We start from the raw sequence: 18,140 nt of genomic DNA on the forward strand, positions 1-18,140 counted from the left end.
AAAACCAGAGAACACCATTTTGAAACTGCTATCTTCTGAGATACGATCACCAATTCAAACATCGTGCGAGAATATGAATAAGATGTCACATTATTCATAACAACTTTCCAAACAGCAACCCTAATCTCATCATCCAGTAGGCTCCGACCTCAGGGAGTTATCTGTGTACCTACACACAGATAAGAACAACATGCATGGAAACTACATTACATGAGGCAAATCAAGAACAATTCTTTGTTCACGCCGTGTGGAGAAATAAATTTACCTAGCCTCCCTTTGTAGGAGGTATCAATTTATTATCAGTAGATTAAAGGGGATTTCACCTTTTCTGTGTCTTTTCTTGTGGAATTTGGGGTAATTTATCTCAATACAGTTAGCCGGGAACAAGTTGCTGGATATTTAAATTTGAGCACGTTTCAAGTTATAATAAACATATGCAGAAATAAAACAGGTATCACTCTGTTTTATTGTACATTGAAGAAACAGCTGATGAATATTATAATCACACTGAGAAATGTATTTATCAGCAGTAAGAGACCCTGTCACGGAAAGGACATGTCACAGCAGCGTGTGGTCCTTTGGTGACTGCGGTGTGGATGACCTACTTTCATCCTCTTCCCCTGCTCTTATTATGTTTGGCCGGCAGTGTTTTTCAATTTCTTAACGTCACATCATCCTTGTGGTTCTTTTAATCACAACTCCTTTTCTCTCCTTCACGGCTGCCCCTCCTTTCCCTCCTTTCTCGTCCTTTCTCTCTCTCTCTCAGATCACGGTCAGTGTGGCTCAGAGTTCTGTCCGCAGTTCCTCCCCATCTCTAAAGCCTCGTTACAAAAGCTATGCCTTCACTCAGGCGGCATACGTCAAGTCGTCGGAGCAAAAGAGGAGGCTACTCACCTCACAGGTTGGTCTCTATTAACTCTGTTGTCCTCTAAACTTATTTTCCCTTTACATATGTAAATGTTAGCGTGTTAGTGTCAGAATTCCCATTTAAATCTTATCATTATAGTACACAAACATTAGGGTCAGTAATAGACTTTGTGGGCGTATAGTAACTTAGACGCAAACATAATCCAAATGAATGTCATTCTTCTTCTCACTTTGCGTCAAATAACAAACAAGTTGTGTCTGCACAGCACAATAAAATAGGTATCTGCACAAACAAACAAACAAACAAACAAACAGTGATTAAATACATGGGTAATGAGTCAGTGTCTCTCTGTATCAATAGTTAAGGAAGCACAGCATCAAATTCATAGTCAGAAGTACCAGGTAAAGTATGAGACTGTGAGTCATAGAGTAGAGAGGAGTAAGGGAGTCGTCCGGCAAGAGCACATTTAGACCATTTGCATACATACTAAAAGGCTTTTATTTCTTGTAAAAGTGTCCACTTTCCCCTCTTAGTGTGCGCTCTATCTTCCCAAGTCTTCTCGAGGAAATGTATCAAATCTTTAAACCAGGCTAAAAGATAAAGGAGGAATGGAAGATTTCCAAATGAAAAGTGTTCATCATCTGGCCAAGCACATGATAAACGCAGTCAGGCTCATGAAAAATACATAGAAAAGAAAATAACAGAACTAAACTCCTGAGACTTTATGAAGGGTTAAAACAAATGGATAGTGTCCTGTTCTTTGTCTTAAAGAAACTTGCACTTATTGCTTGCACTTGCCCTATTGAACTGATGTAATACTTAGTGCTTACTAATAGGTCTCTCACTATACTGAAGCTTGAATTGTTTCCCCACTTGTAAGTGGCTTTGGGTAAAAGCGTTGGCTAAATAAATGTAATGTAATATAATGGACAGGATCTGCTTTAGAGATACTACAATGATCAGAAACAGGATCTGAGCCTGGGTAGACTTCTGCTAACCTTGACTTGTTCAGGTAGGCTCTATGAACAAATATGAGTTGGATTAGGCTGAGCCCAACATATGATGAAGATGAATATAACCTTTTCCATTGTCCCTTTCAACCAATCCTCTGTTAATTCCAAGCCCAAATCCCATTCCCAAATTGGATTTTTGTCGTAGAAACACTGGGAGCAGACAGGGACATGATATTGTAATGACGTTTTTGATAGCAGCAAGCACTCTGATAGTCTGAAAAGCTTTTCTCATAACAGCTGAGGAGGTAGGGTTGAGAAACAAGGGGAGCCGTGCTTTTATACAGCAGAGAGGCAGAAAATAAAAGAATAGATTAGAACAAGCTAAATTATATATTAAGCGCAAAGACCTAAAGCAGCAGAAAGCTCTTTAAAACAGTTAATGCCTGTCCTGCCCCCAAAGAGCAAACACTGAGAACCGAATGGATGGAGTAAACAAATGGTTGTCAGTAATAGACGTCAAAATAGACGCTGAGTTAAATTTAAAATGGCATTGAAAATGAATCCAGACCTTTTGGGCGGAAGGCATGGCAGGATTTGTTGTGTGGTGTGAACTGGGTATTGGGAGGGAGGAGAAGGCCAAAACAGATAGAGAGGACGAGAGACATGACTAGGATTCCAACAAGTGCCAGTTGGTTTCAGGAGATTTGCACTAGAAAATTAGTTTTTGAATATTGGCAACCCAGTAATAGTGCATAATGTAAGGGAGCAGAAGACCACCTGCGGCCCTAAATCTCTGAAGAATCTCTACACCAGTTCTGGCAACCTTTCCACCCTAAATTAAAGTCGTAATTGCTTTGTCTTACTTGAAAGAATGATAGAGGTAAGAGAAAAGAGAAGCACTGGAAGCATTTTCCAAGCTTTGGAAAACTACAAAAACTTTGGTAGGACAGCCATATTAAAACATTCTGCTCTTCCGGCTCATTGAAAATGTTAAGCTGCCTCAGTGTTGAAAGTCCATACAATTTTTACTGTGCAGTTTAACACCACTGACCATCACAAGGTACTGCCTCTCTCCAGAGTACGTTAGCACATCACTCTGCCATGCCATTATTTCAGTGATGTGGTACTGATGGGCAGATGGGGGAATTGTAGATGTAGTCTGCAGCCTGTTCTTGCAGAAGTGTGTCAGGGTGATGCACCATTACCTGTTCTGTACATCATCTGTTTTAACACATTGAGGGAACAGGCATCCAGGTGGTATCTTGCCAGTTAAATGTGGAAATTATCTGACCCTGCCTGAATGGTTGATGGGATGCCTGCCTGGGTGAGTCCAGACAATAGTGGAAACAGTTATCAGCAGGAGGGAAGAAGATGTGCCATTTTGGCACAGTAAAGTAAAGTAAAATGGTCCCATGCACAACTCTGTTCCAGATTGTCTAGTCAGGCTGGTGTCTCCACAGATGTTCTGTTCCACGTCTGCATTGCTTTTTATCACATCTGCACAAGACCGTGTGGCACTTACATGGGCAGGTGTCCTTAAATATCTGATTTTGAGCAGATCCAACAGAGATCTTGCCATACCACCATCCTATATACACAGCATCAGTGGAAAGAAGGGATGGACAGTGACACAATTAGGGATTTCAGGCATCAATTATAGGACCTGATAGGTCTCCTGCATTACTACCTCTTCACCAAACAGGATGTACACAGACTGCATGACTAAAAGGACTTCTCAATAACTAATGAGCTATTCTTTTAGACACCAGAGGTCCATCATTCTGAGAGCTAATTAAAGCTCGGCCATGAGTCAGCGGAATGCCTCAACTCCCATCCATGAACTTCTGCGCATGTCCTGTTTTGTTTCCTGTCTGCCAAATGTTGTCCCTTTACCTCTCAATAGCTCAAAAAAGGCATTGTTGTCCTTCAATAGTTTCATTCTATGTAGTGAATAGTCTGATTGATTACCACTTTTACTCAGTGTTCTTGGCTTGCCCCACTTATAGCCCGGTCTTAAGTTTCTGTGATGCCTCACTGCTCTAGTCCTTCATAATACTTTGACCTCTTTCCAACATTCAGTCTCATGGCTTTGCTTTTTACATTTTCATCTTGAAACATCTTTTTTTTTTTTGTTGAATCAGCCTCATCTTGAAGTGCAGTCCCTTAACAAAATGCAATTTCCAATCCTAACAAGTTCGGTCTTTTTACAGACACTACAGTTTTTCCCTTTTCTTTTTTTCTTTTTAAGAGTTGTTTAAAGGACAGCTGTAATAGTAAATTGCAAACTCTGCCCATGCAAATGCTGCGATACCATATTTTTGCATGGGTGCATTCACATTTTTGGCCTGTGGGATTTTATAATTTCCTGAATGTATTGACATTTGTCTGAACCCATACAACGCCCCCCCCCCCCCTTCCCCACGATGACTGTTTGTTTCATTTGCATGAAGCTATCCAAAAGCTACAGTGGTCCAAACAGTATGGTGCCAGCTGATGGCAGTTTTCCCCTCTTCATTTCCCTCCTGTAGTCTCCAGACAAGCCGGAGGAACTACGGTCATCACTAAGCCCCTTACCACAGGGCTCTTCCCAGCTGGAAAGCTACCAGAGTGCACTGGAGGAAGTACTTACCTGGCTGCTTTCTGCAGAAGATGGGCTTCAGGGCCAACCGCCCATTTCCAGTCATGTGGAGGAAGTCAAGGAGCAGTTTCACACCCATGAGGTATGTGTCTCTACAGCGTCCAACGGCCAGCGAAGAAACTAGCTATGAGTGTAAATGAGACAAGAGAACATACTGGGGAGAATTAGTTCTTACATTTTGTATTTTTTATGTTTTCAAAATGGCTTATTACACTGATCATTAGTCTAAGTGTTAGACAAGTCTCTGAGGTACTTAAAAATCGAGTATATCTCCCCTAGTTTCAAGTATTTATCCTGTAGCTTGACATTTAATAATGATTTTACATTTACAAGTTTCATGTCATTTTCCAAGTGCATTTTGTTTTGATCTCAGTGCTACAGAATGCAAATGAATAGTTCGATCCAGTCCCAGATGTAAAATTAGACTGTGAAAATAGACTCAATAATATTTCGAAACTCTGTCCCTCGTGTGTCCACAGGGCTACATGGTTGAGTTGACGTCTCACCAGGGTAGCGTGGGAAGAGTGCTAAAGACAGGGAGTGTGCTTTTAGCTGGAGGCCTTCTGACTGAGGATGAGGAGAGTGAAGTGCGTGAGCAGATGAATTTACTCAACTCTCGCTGGGAGCACCTGCGAGTGGCCAGCATGGAAAGACAAAGCAGGTAGGCTTTAAGAGGCTTGGAGAAGTCTCACAAAGACTCTTCTGGCTTGTGAGGGATCAGGATTGTCATTTCTGAAAGTTGTAGAGTATGGTGGTGAGCTTTAGCTGCTGTATCAAAAAAGATAGATTCACAAACCTGAACCTGTATGTGCGTTTCACTTCTGAGAAAGCCCCAAACAGCAGTAAACATCAGTAAGACAGTCAGTAAGCCACTCGTTACTATAGCTAAAGTTCACAAACACATATTACAAACCAAACTTTCACGGACTGTTAAAAAACCCCCCAAAAAAAACCAAGTCTAACATTTCAAAATGATTGACGGCATTCTTATGACACCATTCCATTAAGGAGTAGAGATCTGATCGCAAAGATTCAAAGTCTGATGCAAGTTCATCTAAATCTAAAAATTTGACAAGCTCTTTGTCTTCTGATATGAATTATCAGATAGTTCAGTCTTTCGCTGTCCTCAGGCAGGTTTAAACTTTGTTTACAACTGAAAAAAAGATGCACATTTCAAACTGTTGTGATGGGTAGAGTTACTGTGACTCTGGAGAGTTTGATCACTTCTGAAAAAGTAATTTTAGGGGTTTGCAGTCTCGTTAATGAAGACAGAACACTGCTATCTCTTTTCTCTTCTCTAACTTTTTTTTTTATTTTTCAAACATCTACTTTTCTTGGTGCTTGACAAAAAAACACATAGAGTTCACCAAAAACTGGAGCAAAAAACGGTCAGTGTGGGTTTCTTGGACATCTGGAAATGTCTTAATTGTAATGCTGCTCACAAACTTCTCTGAGCCTCCGTCATGGACTTCTAATGATAGGAAAAGATTTTGTTTCGAGTGTTGCAATCAATAACAGTGAATCACCCTTTTTATGTAGCTTCCATCCACATTATCTCTGAAGCCACAAATGGAATCGGCTCTGTACTTTGATGTAGCTCTACTGTCCTCTGTACCCATGGCTAAGGACCCAACAAAGTGCATGGTTCTTTCTGAAACAGCCTCTCAATCAACATCTTGTGTCAGTCTCTAGCTGCCACTCTGTTCTCATAATGAGCTCCACAGCTTTGAGAACAATAAGACTAAATTCCTATGGCTTGTTTGGATAGCTCATGTGCCCCCCCCCCCCCACCCTCCCCCCCACCCCCCCAAAAAAATCTCAGTCATATGGAGATGAGAGAGATAAAAGGAAATGATATTACCTTTGACCTCTGACTACTAGTCCCTATGGTCATCTAATCTTTGTGAGCAGCAGTTGCATATCACACTGCCAGAACTGCCTTGTTGTACAGTTTGATCTTTTCAACCGAGCCGTACCTGCGTAATGACAGAGGCATTGTGTCTGTAATTGCAACGCTCTCTGGCCCAGGTATTTTGAACTCACCTCAGTTTGTGCTTAAACCATTATTTGTAGTCACTGTAACAGATATTGGACTCCAGAAGATAAAGCGACAGGAGTATGTTAATATGCATCAGATATAACGCTTTGTGAGAACAGAACAGATCACCATAAGAGGATTAGTCCTACATATCTTAACGAGCAAACAACAGTGTTAAATTAATTCTGTGACATGCTGTTTCTTTTTATCAACTCTGTGAATCTTTAGAATAGCACGCTTCCAGATACTACGAACAGAATATTACACTAATATGGTCATTGATCTGAGATATATATACACACACAGTATATAAAACTGAAATCAGACCTATGAATATATGTGTATAGGAATACAGGCTCAGGCAGTGACAGCTGTGTCACGATAAGAAACCTGAAATGGTTTGAGTCTGGAGTGAAAACTGTTGCATAACAAGATGAACATTGTTGTGTTTTGGAATTATGTACATTTCGATTGCCCGCTAATTTTAAGACATATGGTAAAACTACTGCTTTTTCTTTTGTCAAAACTCCATGGAGAAGCCCCAAGACACTTTTGTAATCCAAAGGAGATTCAGTTCATAATACCTCATCATTTCTTTTTTTTTTTCTTTCTCACGTCAAGTTCAGTGCAGACTGCAGAGTTTACATTTAATTCACATCTTTCCAGGCTTCATGAAGTCCTGATGGATCTGCAGAACCAGCAGCTCAAGCAGCTCAATGATTGGCTGGACGTCACAGAAGCTCGCATCAAACGCATGAGTGACCAATCACTGGGGCCTGACCTTGAGGACATCAAACACCAAGTTGAGGAGCACAAAGTACGTTTTCCCAAATCCCTTGGAATAGTACATTTTAACCTTTAAAAAAAAATAATAATAATAATAATGAAATTGCTTCAGAACAGACCAGTGACTTGAGGGTTGTGAGTCTGACTCTCAGATATGATGGCCTGCTGCTGATGTGCTCTTTAACAAACTCGGTTCGTATTTTTTTTTGAAGTGGTATTCAATTAAGTCTAATTAATTTTTTTTTTTTTTTTTAGCTCTTACAAGAGGATTTGGAGCTGGAGCAGGTGCGGGTGAACTCTCTGACTCACATGGTCGTAGTGGTGGATGAGAGCAGTGGTGATAATGCCACCACAGCTTTGGAAGAGAAACTACAGGTGAGACTATAAACACACACACACACACACACGCACACTCATACACGCGCGTACATATGTTCACACTTGCACACACACATGCTGAAATGCTGCATGAACCCCAGGTGTTATGTAATATTCAGTATGTGATATTATCAGAACCTTCTTTCTGTATTTAATTATCTTGAGCTAGCAGCAATAGCTAGATTAGAGTGAAAGGTCCAATAATCCATCAATGTCCCACTATGTCAGTGGCAATCAGGATCTTCTGCAAAATAAAAAAAAATATTACCTACTATTCTCATACCTCTGACTTCCCGTTTCTTTCTTTCTTTTTTTTTTTTCACGCTACAGTACCTCGGAGAAAGATGGGCAGCAATCTGCAAATGGACAGAGGAACGCTGGGTTCTGCTTCAAGAGATTCTTCTGAGTTGGCAGCATTTTATTGAAGAACAGGTAAAAGATTTGACATGGTGCCAGCGCTTCAAGCCATGGTTCACTGACACAGTTTTGTTCACTCTTAATTTTAGAAGATCAGACTTAAGCCTTTTTAAGATTCAGTTTGTTAAACTGGTTGTCTGTGAGCAGAAAAACACATTTCTTTCTTATGTTATGAACAGTGGGTATGTAGAAACATTAGATGGTATTTCATATTAGAAAATGTTAAAACGTTTTCAGTTTTAGGCGGAGGAATGGTCTTGCAGGAGTGTGTTTGTAGCAGCAGCTAAATTAGAAGAGGCAGGGTAACTCAGAACAGAACATCTTTATCGCCAGAGACGACATCTTTATCCCCACTTTGCTGCCTTAGAGAAAACATATTTCTAATTCCTTTTTTTCCGTGTTGACCAACTTTATATCTCACTTGACAGCGTTTATTTGACTCCTGGCTGACACAGAAGGAGGAATTTGTTCAGACCATCCAAAGCAGTGGTTTCAAGGACCAAAGTGAAGTAGCAAACAGCCTCAGGAAGTTAGCAGTAAGTAAACGCTGCAGGGAAGAACTGTCCCTACACAAATAACCATTACATCCTGTTCCCAGGGTTACTCTCTCATTTGGGTACGATCTGATTTTGGGCAACTGATGCGGAATCATAACTGGTTTGGAACTGTTTGATTACACATGTTCTACACAGCTCATCTCATTGAGTTATTTTCAATCAAAGCTGCAGGAAAAAAAAGTTGCAGTTGCATATGTTTGAATGACATTTTGCACAGATGTCCAGGCTGGAAAGCTGCAGGGCCAGTGAAAAGAATCAGACTGTATTTTGACAGGCCACAGAATCAGGCTGTTTTGACTCCGCTCCCCTTTGACCAGTTAGGAGGCAGAGTCACCCCCCTCCCTCAAAGCCTCTCATGAGCCACAGGTACAGAGTGTCAGCTGAGGCATTAAAGGGTAGCTTGTAAGAGTGTTCTGGACTGCTGTTTGAGAGACAGAGGAAAGAGCACTCAAAGACTGTCAGTTGTTTTCCAGAATACCCATCTTACATCTCACTTAAAGTTTGTTTTCCAAGGCTTTGCAGCTGTACAGTTGGATAAGGAAGCATGGCAGGATGGGAAGAATGACAGTGCTGTTGGGGAAATGTTTCGGCATTCTGAGAGATACTGTTTGTATAACACCATTGTGGTCTAGAAGTTAGAGAACTGGGCTTGTGACTGAAGGGTCGCTGGTTTGATACCCAGGACCAACATCCATGGCTGTTTGCCCTTGGGCAAGGCACTTAACCACAATGCCCCCTGAGTGCAAGGAATGCTGCCCACTGCTCCTGCGTCTGGCGTATTCACTACTGGTGTGTTGGATGGGTTAAATACAGAGGACAAATGCACTGTTCACAGTGTGTGTGTGTGATCACAGAGATTTACATTTTACATTACATTTACACTGGGTTAGAGAGGGCTATAGATAAGATGTGGAAGACCTCCGGTTAGAGTGCTGACATTGTGAAATATTATAGCTCATTTTAAATTGGTTTAAAAAAAAAAAGTTTGGTAGTCACTGCTCAGAAGCTGTACCAGTTATATAAGTATCAAAGAAACCCCGAGAGGCAACAGGTTCAAATGAGAACAGTCAGAAACCTGTAGTTAGGTGAGGTGAAGAGTATGAGTGCAAAAAATCGGAATATTGCAATCCGTTCGGCTCCCTGTATTAGTAGATGGAGGTCATTTTGCTAGGATGAGAGAAGGAGTGAAATATTGAATATTGATATCAACGTTATATTGATTATATATTCTGACAGCAGAGTAGAGTGAGACTGGTTTATAGATTCTGAATTCTGAGACGACACTGTCTGAATTGAAAGAGGCTTTTAAAGGATCAGACAGATCGGCTCCAGGTCAGGATTCTGTACGTTAAAGCTCAGATCTAAGGAAGTTTTGCTTTTTAATAAGATTTGAAGAAAAGAGAATTTCATATTAGTCACTGAAATTCCTGACTAATTATTGGAGCTTTTTAAAGGTAATTACATCTGTAATTATTTCTGTAGCAAAACTCAGTACAGATGCTCTCACTTTGAGACTGTATAAATTATGACACAAATATTATTGGGTTATTAAGGATAACCTTGTCCATCAGAGTGGATGATAAAAAAAAAAAAAAAATCAGTTGATCTCAGATGCATTTCTGTGGCTTAAATAACTGGCATTAAGACAGTTTTGACCGAGGGGCAGCTTGTGATATAAGAGTTCTTTGATGTTTAGAAAACATGATGTAAAAAGAACATTAGACGCTCAGGTTGGCTCAGCTAGGTATGGTCTGATGTTTGTTTAATTGGATACTCTTTTTCCAAGTACTGGAAGAACAGTTCTATTGACTTACCCCCCCAAGGCACAATAATTAGTCTGTTTTTTTTTTAGCATCACAATCGATACAGAGTTCTTCAAAGTGTTTTATGGTTTACCCAGTGATGGAATACTGTGGAAGATAAGGACAGTTACGCGGCTATTTGTGCAAGAAAAGAGTCTGTTGGGGGTTTGAGTGTGTCATGAAGGGGTTAATTCAAGGATGAATTTGAAATTTGAACATCTGAAATGTCATTAAATCTCAAATTTAACATATCTGACGCAATTCTGATTTACGTCAAATTGATTTATTTTTGTCAATATATACATATATATCATTCATTCTCATAAATCTGTCCTTTATTTTATTTTATTTTTTTAAACACACTTTATTTTGATTCTTTTACTTGAACATTTGTTAGAGATTGATCCCTTGAAGGTCTTAAGAACAGGACATTTGAATCCTCAACAGTGATTAAGATTACCAAAAATTTACAGTCGAATTTCAATACAGTATTGAATTCATGCTATAAGGAATAGTCATGGATGCTGAGTGTTATTTCTGTTTTTTTAGATTTTAAAAGGAGAGCTAGATGTGAAGAGGCAAACCATGGACAGGCTGTGCTCCCTTAGTCAAGACTTATTGTCCAACATAAAGAACAAGGAAGCAGCCAGAAGACTGGAGTCACAGCTTGAGAAGTTTGCCCAGCGCTGGGACAAGCTGGTCCAGTCTCTTCAGCGGTGTAACACTCAGGTAAACATGTCTGGACATTGATCCCTGTTCATCTCAAACTCTTCTCTTTTACATTTTCTTACCCAAAAACACATTTTTTAACCTCAGCATCACATTCATGATGTGAATGTAATATATGAGGCAAGATTGTGACTGGTAAGAAATGGAACATCCAGGTGGTATGTTTCTTTAAAAAAAAGGGTAAGGAAATCAGCCCTGAGATCTCTGAAGTTGCCTCTACCCTGGATATTAGAAATCTGTGTGTGGTAGGATAACTACTCCCCTGACAAAGTCAAGCATGGCATAACTTTAACTCTTTCAGCACCAGCCAGCTCACAGAAGCATGGATACATCTTCAATTCAGAGACTTCAAAATCATGGAAGTATTTGTAGGAGACAGTCCCCTGCAGATCATCAATATCAGTAGCATTATCTTGGTCATAGACAGTGAAGTCAGCCCCATCTTTGATATCATCCCACACCTAACAATTAAGATCAGACACATACCTTCATATTAGACCTGTCTCTGAATGTTCTTCTGAAAATACCTGAATATTTTCTTTCCTGCAAATAGGACTATCATGTCACCGATATGGCCCTCTTGTTCCATGTCTTTGGTGAACCTTCTTCCACATTTTAGAATGATTTTCTCAGTCTATTTGAGCATTCAGTTAAAGCTACCATATTTGCTTACACAGAATGGGAGGGGTATTTCACAAAGAAGGTTAATACAGGTTAAGATTTTCTCAAGTTAGCTGTCTTCAACTGTAAGATAAGTGACCTGTTAGGGTTCACAGTGGGGAAAGTTGACTTCTCTTATCTTGTTAAAGGTTTAAAGGACCCAAGCATTGCTGTTTGCAAGCTACAAATAATAAAGCAGAGGAGCAGAGTAATACATTCTTAACCAATGCATGCACACACATTTCAAGGTCAGGCTCCTGGGAGAATTTGCTTTTTCATTCTGATCCACGAACAGCTCCTCTTTCCCAAATTCTAACCTAAACCATTAGAGAAATGTCAAAAACGAACTGGATTAGTTTAAAAGTTGAAGGGTACTAGTTCCCAAGGTCAAACAAGGTTAGGCTGCTTATTTCCGCTTTTGCATTCAGTTGATGCTACTCGTGACTGTAGCCTACAGCTATATATAGCAACAAAAATACAGTTACTGTGACAAAAGTCAGGGAAGGCACGTGGCAATAGCAGGTTTTAGTCAGTAAATATAGCTTGGATGAAGAAAACCATTTTAGCTATAGGTTTTTCCATAAGAATGTTAAGTGGAGTTTCACAGAAACTTTGCTTTAAAAATCCATTAATTTATGCGTCCATTGAGGTCTGAAAACTTTATATATGAATTCAGAAAGGTTTTTTTTTTTATGTTATCGCTTCTCTCAGTGTGCAGAATCTACAGCATGTTGACAGAGGATGTAAGTTAAAATGAAACTCACTCTGGTGAAAAAAAAAAAAAAGCAGCAGACATCATACGTCGTTATAGCATAAAGTCATTTGTGGGGTCCCAACAGATTTCCGTATTATTACAGTTCCAGTTTCAGCAGATTCTCAAAGGAAAAGTGATGGTATTTCTTGCAGCAAACTGAATGATTCTTAGTGCATCTGTTAATATGAGAAGTCACTAAGTTTGAGCCAACCTGCTCAAAGCAGGTTTTTGACTTCAGGACTCGTTGCCTTTGCTGCTTAACTGGATAAAGTTCGATCTTTGCTTTGCGAAGCAGGAAATCCTGAGTTTTGTTTATGTTTAGGCTCAAGTTATCCAGCTAAGTAGAAAATCTCATTTTGTGAAATATCCCTTTTGGGGATGCACTGAACCTTCTCCTGTATTTTATGCACCATTCCATCTTATGCATGGTTATCCCTCAGTCTCTCACTGCTGTATCATGGATGTTTACAAATTTATTTCTAACTTTACCAATTTCTGTGTTCCACACTTTTGGACTTAGCGTAATGAAAAATCACTGAGTTGTCTGGTTAAGATAGGGACTGTTTAGTTGGCTTTTTAAAATTACTGCTGTGAATTAGATGTCTATTATGCTACTCAGATGACCTTCCGGGACTTTGAGATGTGAAAAAAAAAACTGTGAAGAAACAAACCACATATATAAACAGGGTGATGAGAAGTTGTTCCCTGTGGTTCTGAAGGTGCTTGATCATGCATCACAGACAGTCACTACCAGCTCAGGCAGCTCAGTAAATTCAGCAGAAGTAAATATGCAGGAGTTTTGTATAATACATGCCCAGCACCACTTCTGTATTGTATCTGTATTGGTTTTATGGTTATCTGTAGAAGAATACATTGTATTTAGTCATTACAGTTAGCGTATATATCTGTGTATTTTAATTTTTTTTTTTTTTTTGGGCAGTTTTCATCAACAGTCACCACATCCCAAACTGAATTGACAAAGACAACCATGGCAACTGTAACCAAGGTGACCACGCACCAAAAAATGGTGAAGCATTCGAAGGAGGGTTTGTCCACTCCTCCACCTCAAAAGAAGAGACAGATTGTTGTTGATTCTGAGCTTCGCAAACGGTGAGTAAATCAACTTGAGTGTAGAACCAGACAATGCCTCAGCCCTGTCTTCTGTCATGATATTTTTGATCAATAATTTTATTAAGCAGTAATCTAGAGGTCAGTACAGAACAGCTGTAAATTAAAAAAGTATGAGTCTACACTGAACTAAACTTATTGTAATTACAAAGCAGTAAGGTTGAAGGCATGAAACTTGTTGATTTTTTTTTTTTTTAAATATGTAAATCCTGGTGGTTATCTAGTGAGTACAGTCTCAAATGATTGCTGAAAGTGTCTTTTCAAAGTAACAAGCCAATATGTCATAAAAAAAATGAGAAATGAGAAGAAAATCTGTTCCTCTAACTATTTTTTGACCTGTTGCTGTTGTAATGGCTCTAGCATCTCTCTTACAGGTTTGATGTGGACTTCACTGAGATCCATAGCTTCATGACTCGTTCAGAAGCCATCCTGCAAAGCCCAGAGTTTTCTGTCTCACGGAAAGAGGGCAGCGTAGCTGACCTCTATGACAAAGTGCTGGTAATGTCTTACAGGACAATACATCCTCAAAGCCATCTACCGACTGTCTTAAGAACATGAGAACAACTCATAAGAACTCATTAGAGTTCTCTTCAGACCAACTCTTAAGAACTCTTTTAGAGTTCTCTTAAAAACAACTCTTAAGGGAAATATGTCACTGCTTTTACAATATGCAGTCTCCTGATGGTAGTTCAAGACTATGAAGTACATTGCGAACATATAAATTGAGAATTTATATTGCCCTTAAAATGGTCATTGGCATACTTCTAATGGTAGTTTATCTGTTTTTTTCACCCAGGCGATAGATAAAGAAAAACCAGAGAAGTATCGTAAGCTGCAGGAAGCCACACGTTCCGCCCAGGCTCTGGTGGACCAGCTGACTAGTGGTAAGCTGAATGTTCTGGTTTACTCTAATGCCATTGGACCGGTTGCGTCACTTCACGTGATTCTGTCTCACTGAAGTCCTGAATCTCTATGCAGGTCCACTCTACATTACACTTTCTGAAAAATGCTGTCTTCAAAATTCGCTATATAAAATCTTTGGCATCATTACACAAAATCTTTTTGCAATCATGAACTAAAGGCACGGCTCAAAATGTACAAAAAAAAAAAAAAAGAAACGAAAAGAAAAATCTCATCAATGGTACGTCTAAAACGATCCATAAGGTTATTCACAATGCGATATTATGGAGATTATTTGCGTTTTGGTAATCCCAGTAAATCCCTCGTTAATGATTTGTTTGCCTTTCCGCAGATGGCGTGAATTCGGACGACATCCAGCAGGCAGCACAGCAGATGAATTCCCGGTGGGTTGAATTCTGTGCTCTGCTGGCCGAGAGGCTCTCATGGCTGGCCTACCAGACCAAGGTACTGGCCTTCTACTGTCTCTTCCAGCAGCTGGAGCAGGCGGTAGCCACCGCAGAGAACTGGCTCAAAGTTCAGCAGCCCCCGGCATCCGAGCTGGAGCCGCTCAGGGCTCAACTAGAGCGTTGCAGGGTAACAACCAATGTCTATGTCTGCCCGCATGGGGTATTGTCTTGTAGATGATGTATCTGTTTGGTGTCCGTCACATAGGGCCGAGTTTGTCTGTCCCTGTGTCGTCCCAGTTAAAAAAAAATCCTGTTACCCACTGCATTTGTTACTTCATTTTAATGCAGTTTGTGAAATATATATGTAATGCTGATATCTGTTTGTTTGAGCAGAAAATTGGAGAATTCAAGCCAATTGAAACAAATCGGAAAGGAATAATAACCATTTCAAGCTATGATGAAAGTGTAGAGCTGATATTGAATGAAACACACAGAAAAGAGTATTCTCTCTTAACAAGAGAATATTTATTGATTGAGTGACTCACTGACTAGGCTGAAAATTGCGAAATGTTTGTCGTTGTGATGTAAGCTAAATTATTCCTGCATCACTAATCCTCTTATTAATGGTTTGATTGTTATCCATCTCAGCCTGGGTTACAGTGAATGAATGAATCCTCCAGTCTTCCTATCCTGTACATACAGCTTTGCTTCATCAAAACAGTCTCTAATCTAGAGCATGTTTTTTTTTCATAGATGAAGCATTGCTACACTGTTAAACTTCTAGAAGTTTCCATATGTCCAACTAAGGAGCTATGACATATCAGTCTTGAATTTAACTTATCAGTAAAAGTTTTACTGTAGAATGAGAGAAAAACGGGCATCCTCAGCGGGTGCCATCATCTGATTTTCTTTAAAGCTCCTGTAGAAGGACATTACACCTTTTTTTTTTTTGGTTTCACGCTCAGTGTAAAATCACACTGATATTGTGTGATGTAAACAAAGTGGTGGGTAAAGACCTTGCAGTTTGAGAATTTCTGTCTGTCTTTTCAGTGTCTGTCCTCCTGAGGTTTATGTCTGTTTGCCTGTCTGTGTGTCTCTTTATCTGTTTGTTTTGTGGCAGTCGATGTTTACACGTCTCAGCAGGAGGTTTGTTTGCCTTGTTTTGTCTTCTCGGTCGAGAATGAATGTTACTAGATCTGAGGCTTTTTAGGACATGTCTTAGACAGGATGTTACAGATCTGACAACCTTTTGAACTGCCTCAAGATGGAATGAAAAAATTGAAAACCCCGAATTTGGGTACAGCACCACATGTTTTATTTTTATATGCCCTACCACTGGGAAATTTTTGGGGTCTGATCGCTTATGTGCCTGCGTGTCTGTGTGTTACATGGAGCAATGTCTCTCAGGTTTTTTTCCCCTCAGAGACAATGACAGTGTCAGAGTTATTCTCTTCAGAGTTATTCTCTTCAGTGTTAATGTGCGATTGGACACAGTTTTCGGACAGTTCACTTGACTAGGCAAACACAAAAATCAAAACTTTAAAACTTTAAAACTTAAAAACTTAAACTTCTCCAGGAATTGTCACTCATTTGTGAGCAGTTTCGCCCTGAATTCAGATCAGTGGTTTACATACTTAACCAGAATATCTATCAAAAGGCTTGGCCTGAACTCTGGAGTGCTGCGGTTGGACTTTAATCATGCTCATTTAACAAACCATCCAAAATGATTTGCGCTCGATGAAAATGAGCAACGAAGACTATTTAAAATGACTTCAGGCAATAAGCTATCTTTTACGCTCCAACAATGTCAGGAATGATTTCTTAAATATTTCTCACTTTTTTTTTTTTTTAACTAACCATCAGATGATTATCATCTCGATGCCTAGCAGGCTTTTTTTTTTTTTTTTTTAGGGAAAAGTGCCTGAAAAGGACCTCATTTTGGGGTAGTCAGAAAAAGAAAAAAAAAGAAAAATGCCGCATGACAGAATTTTGATTGGAACAAAGTGTTTGAGTGTTTGATTGGAGCTAAAACTGAGTGTTGTAGGGACACACTCTAGGGTGGGCTTTGCTTTAGAAGTCTCATGCTTACGGTGGTTTGACGTTGTAAAGCAGCTTCATAATCAGAGGGCTATGTTCATGATATTCATAAGAATCATGATCATTAGAATCAGCATAAAAATCTTCATAATTTTCTTGGTGTGTTTTTTTTCTTTCTAAACATTCAGATGCAACCCTGTCTCAGCCCTTTTTTCATGTTTCATGCTTCCTAGCTTCATATAAATCATACATTTACAGCCCCTCAGGCTGGAAACGTCAGTCAAAAGAAAAAAAAAAAAAGTGGTTTAAAAATTGTTTGCAATCTCTGAAGTGTGTTGGGATGCTGCGGCAGGCATAATTTTTCAAAGTACAGACGAGAGTAAGATTCTCTTCTGCGACCAGAGACTAAGTTCAGAGAACAATGAGCTTGTTCTATTCCCTTTGCCCACGCCGTGTTTAGTGAAGTGTCCGAAAACATATTAATTATGAAACTACTTCAAATGTATGGTTTCTGTCACCCTTTCTCTATAATGAGGAAATTACTTGCTCTCTCTCTCTCTCTCTCTCTCTCTCTCTCTCTCTCTCTCTCTCTCTCTCTCTCTCTCTCTCTCTCTAGGATGAAATTGCCCGTCTCTCTGCTCTTCAACCACAACTGGAGCAACTACATGAGCAGCTGAGGGAGTTGAGGGAGAAGGAGGCTACGCCTGAACTCTTTGATGCTGACATTACTGCCTTCACAGAGCACTATAACCAGGTCCTGGAAGACCTGCGGGCCAGGGAGAGGCAGCTTCAGCTGGGTGAGTGATTTTACAGCTATTTTGAGTGATTAATTCGGTTAGCTTTATTCTGCATGTGTTTGTACAACTTTCCTGTGCCTTTTTGTTGGGCCTAACACATTTGCAAAAAAAAAAAAAAAAAATGTACCAAAAGAAAAAAAAATGGTCCTTAACTCGTGTCTTATGTTAGAAACTACTGTGCTAAAGGGCATGCTATTTATTGTTTGCTTGAGTTAGAATATCAAAATCGTAGGTCTGCAGGCTAAATTACCTGTAAATGACTTTAATTAAAAGAAAAAAAAAGAAAGTCTC

General features: G+C 39.6%; 1 protein-coding gene across 1 annotated transcript in view; it reads left to right on the plus strand.

The window, feature by feature from the left end:
* dmd (dystrophin) overlaps positions 1–18,140 on the plus strand; it is a 97,517-nt gene that overhangs the window by 2,911 nt on the left and 76,466 nt on the right. The window contains exons 4-16 of the mRNA XM_030779481.1: positions 767–901; positions 4,350–4,541; positions 4,939–5,120; positions 7,164–7,314; positions 7,539–7,658; positions 7,992–8,093; positions 8,507–8,614; positions 10,987–11,166; positions 13,521–13,690; positions 14,083–14,206; positions 14,505–14,592; positions 14,961–15,202; positions 17,669–17,849. Of these exons, the coding sequence (XP_030635341.1) occupies positions 767–901; positions 4,350–4,541; positions 4,939–5,120; positions 7,164–7,314; positions 7,539–7,658; positions 7,992–8,093; positions 8,507–8,614; positions 10,987–11,166; positions 13,521–13,690; positions 14,083–14,206; positions 14,505–14,592; positions 14,961–15,202; positions 17,669–17,849 (1,975 nt within the window). The remainder of the gene's footprint in view (positions 1–766; positions 902–4,349; positions 4,542–4,938; positions 5,121–7,163; positions 7,315–7,538; positions 7,659–7,991; positions 8,094–8,506; positions 8,615–10,986; positions 11,167–13,520; positions 13,691–14,082; positions 14,207–14,504; positions 14,593–14,960; positions 15,203–17,668; positions 17,850–18,140) is intronic.

This window comes from Chanos chanos, chromosome 7 (assembly GCF_902362185.1).
Source record: "Chanos chanos chromosome 7, fChaCha1.1, whole genome shotgun sequence".
NCBI lineage: Eukaryota > Metazoa > Chordata > Actinopteri > Gonorynchiformes > Chanidae > Chanos > Chanos chanos.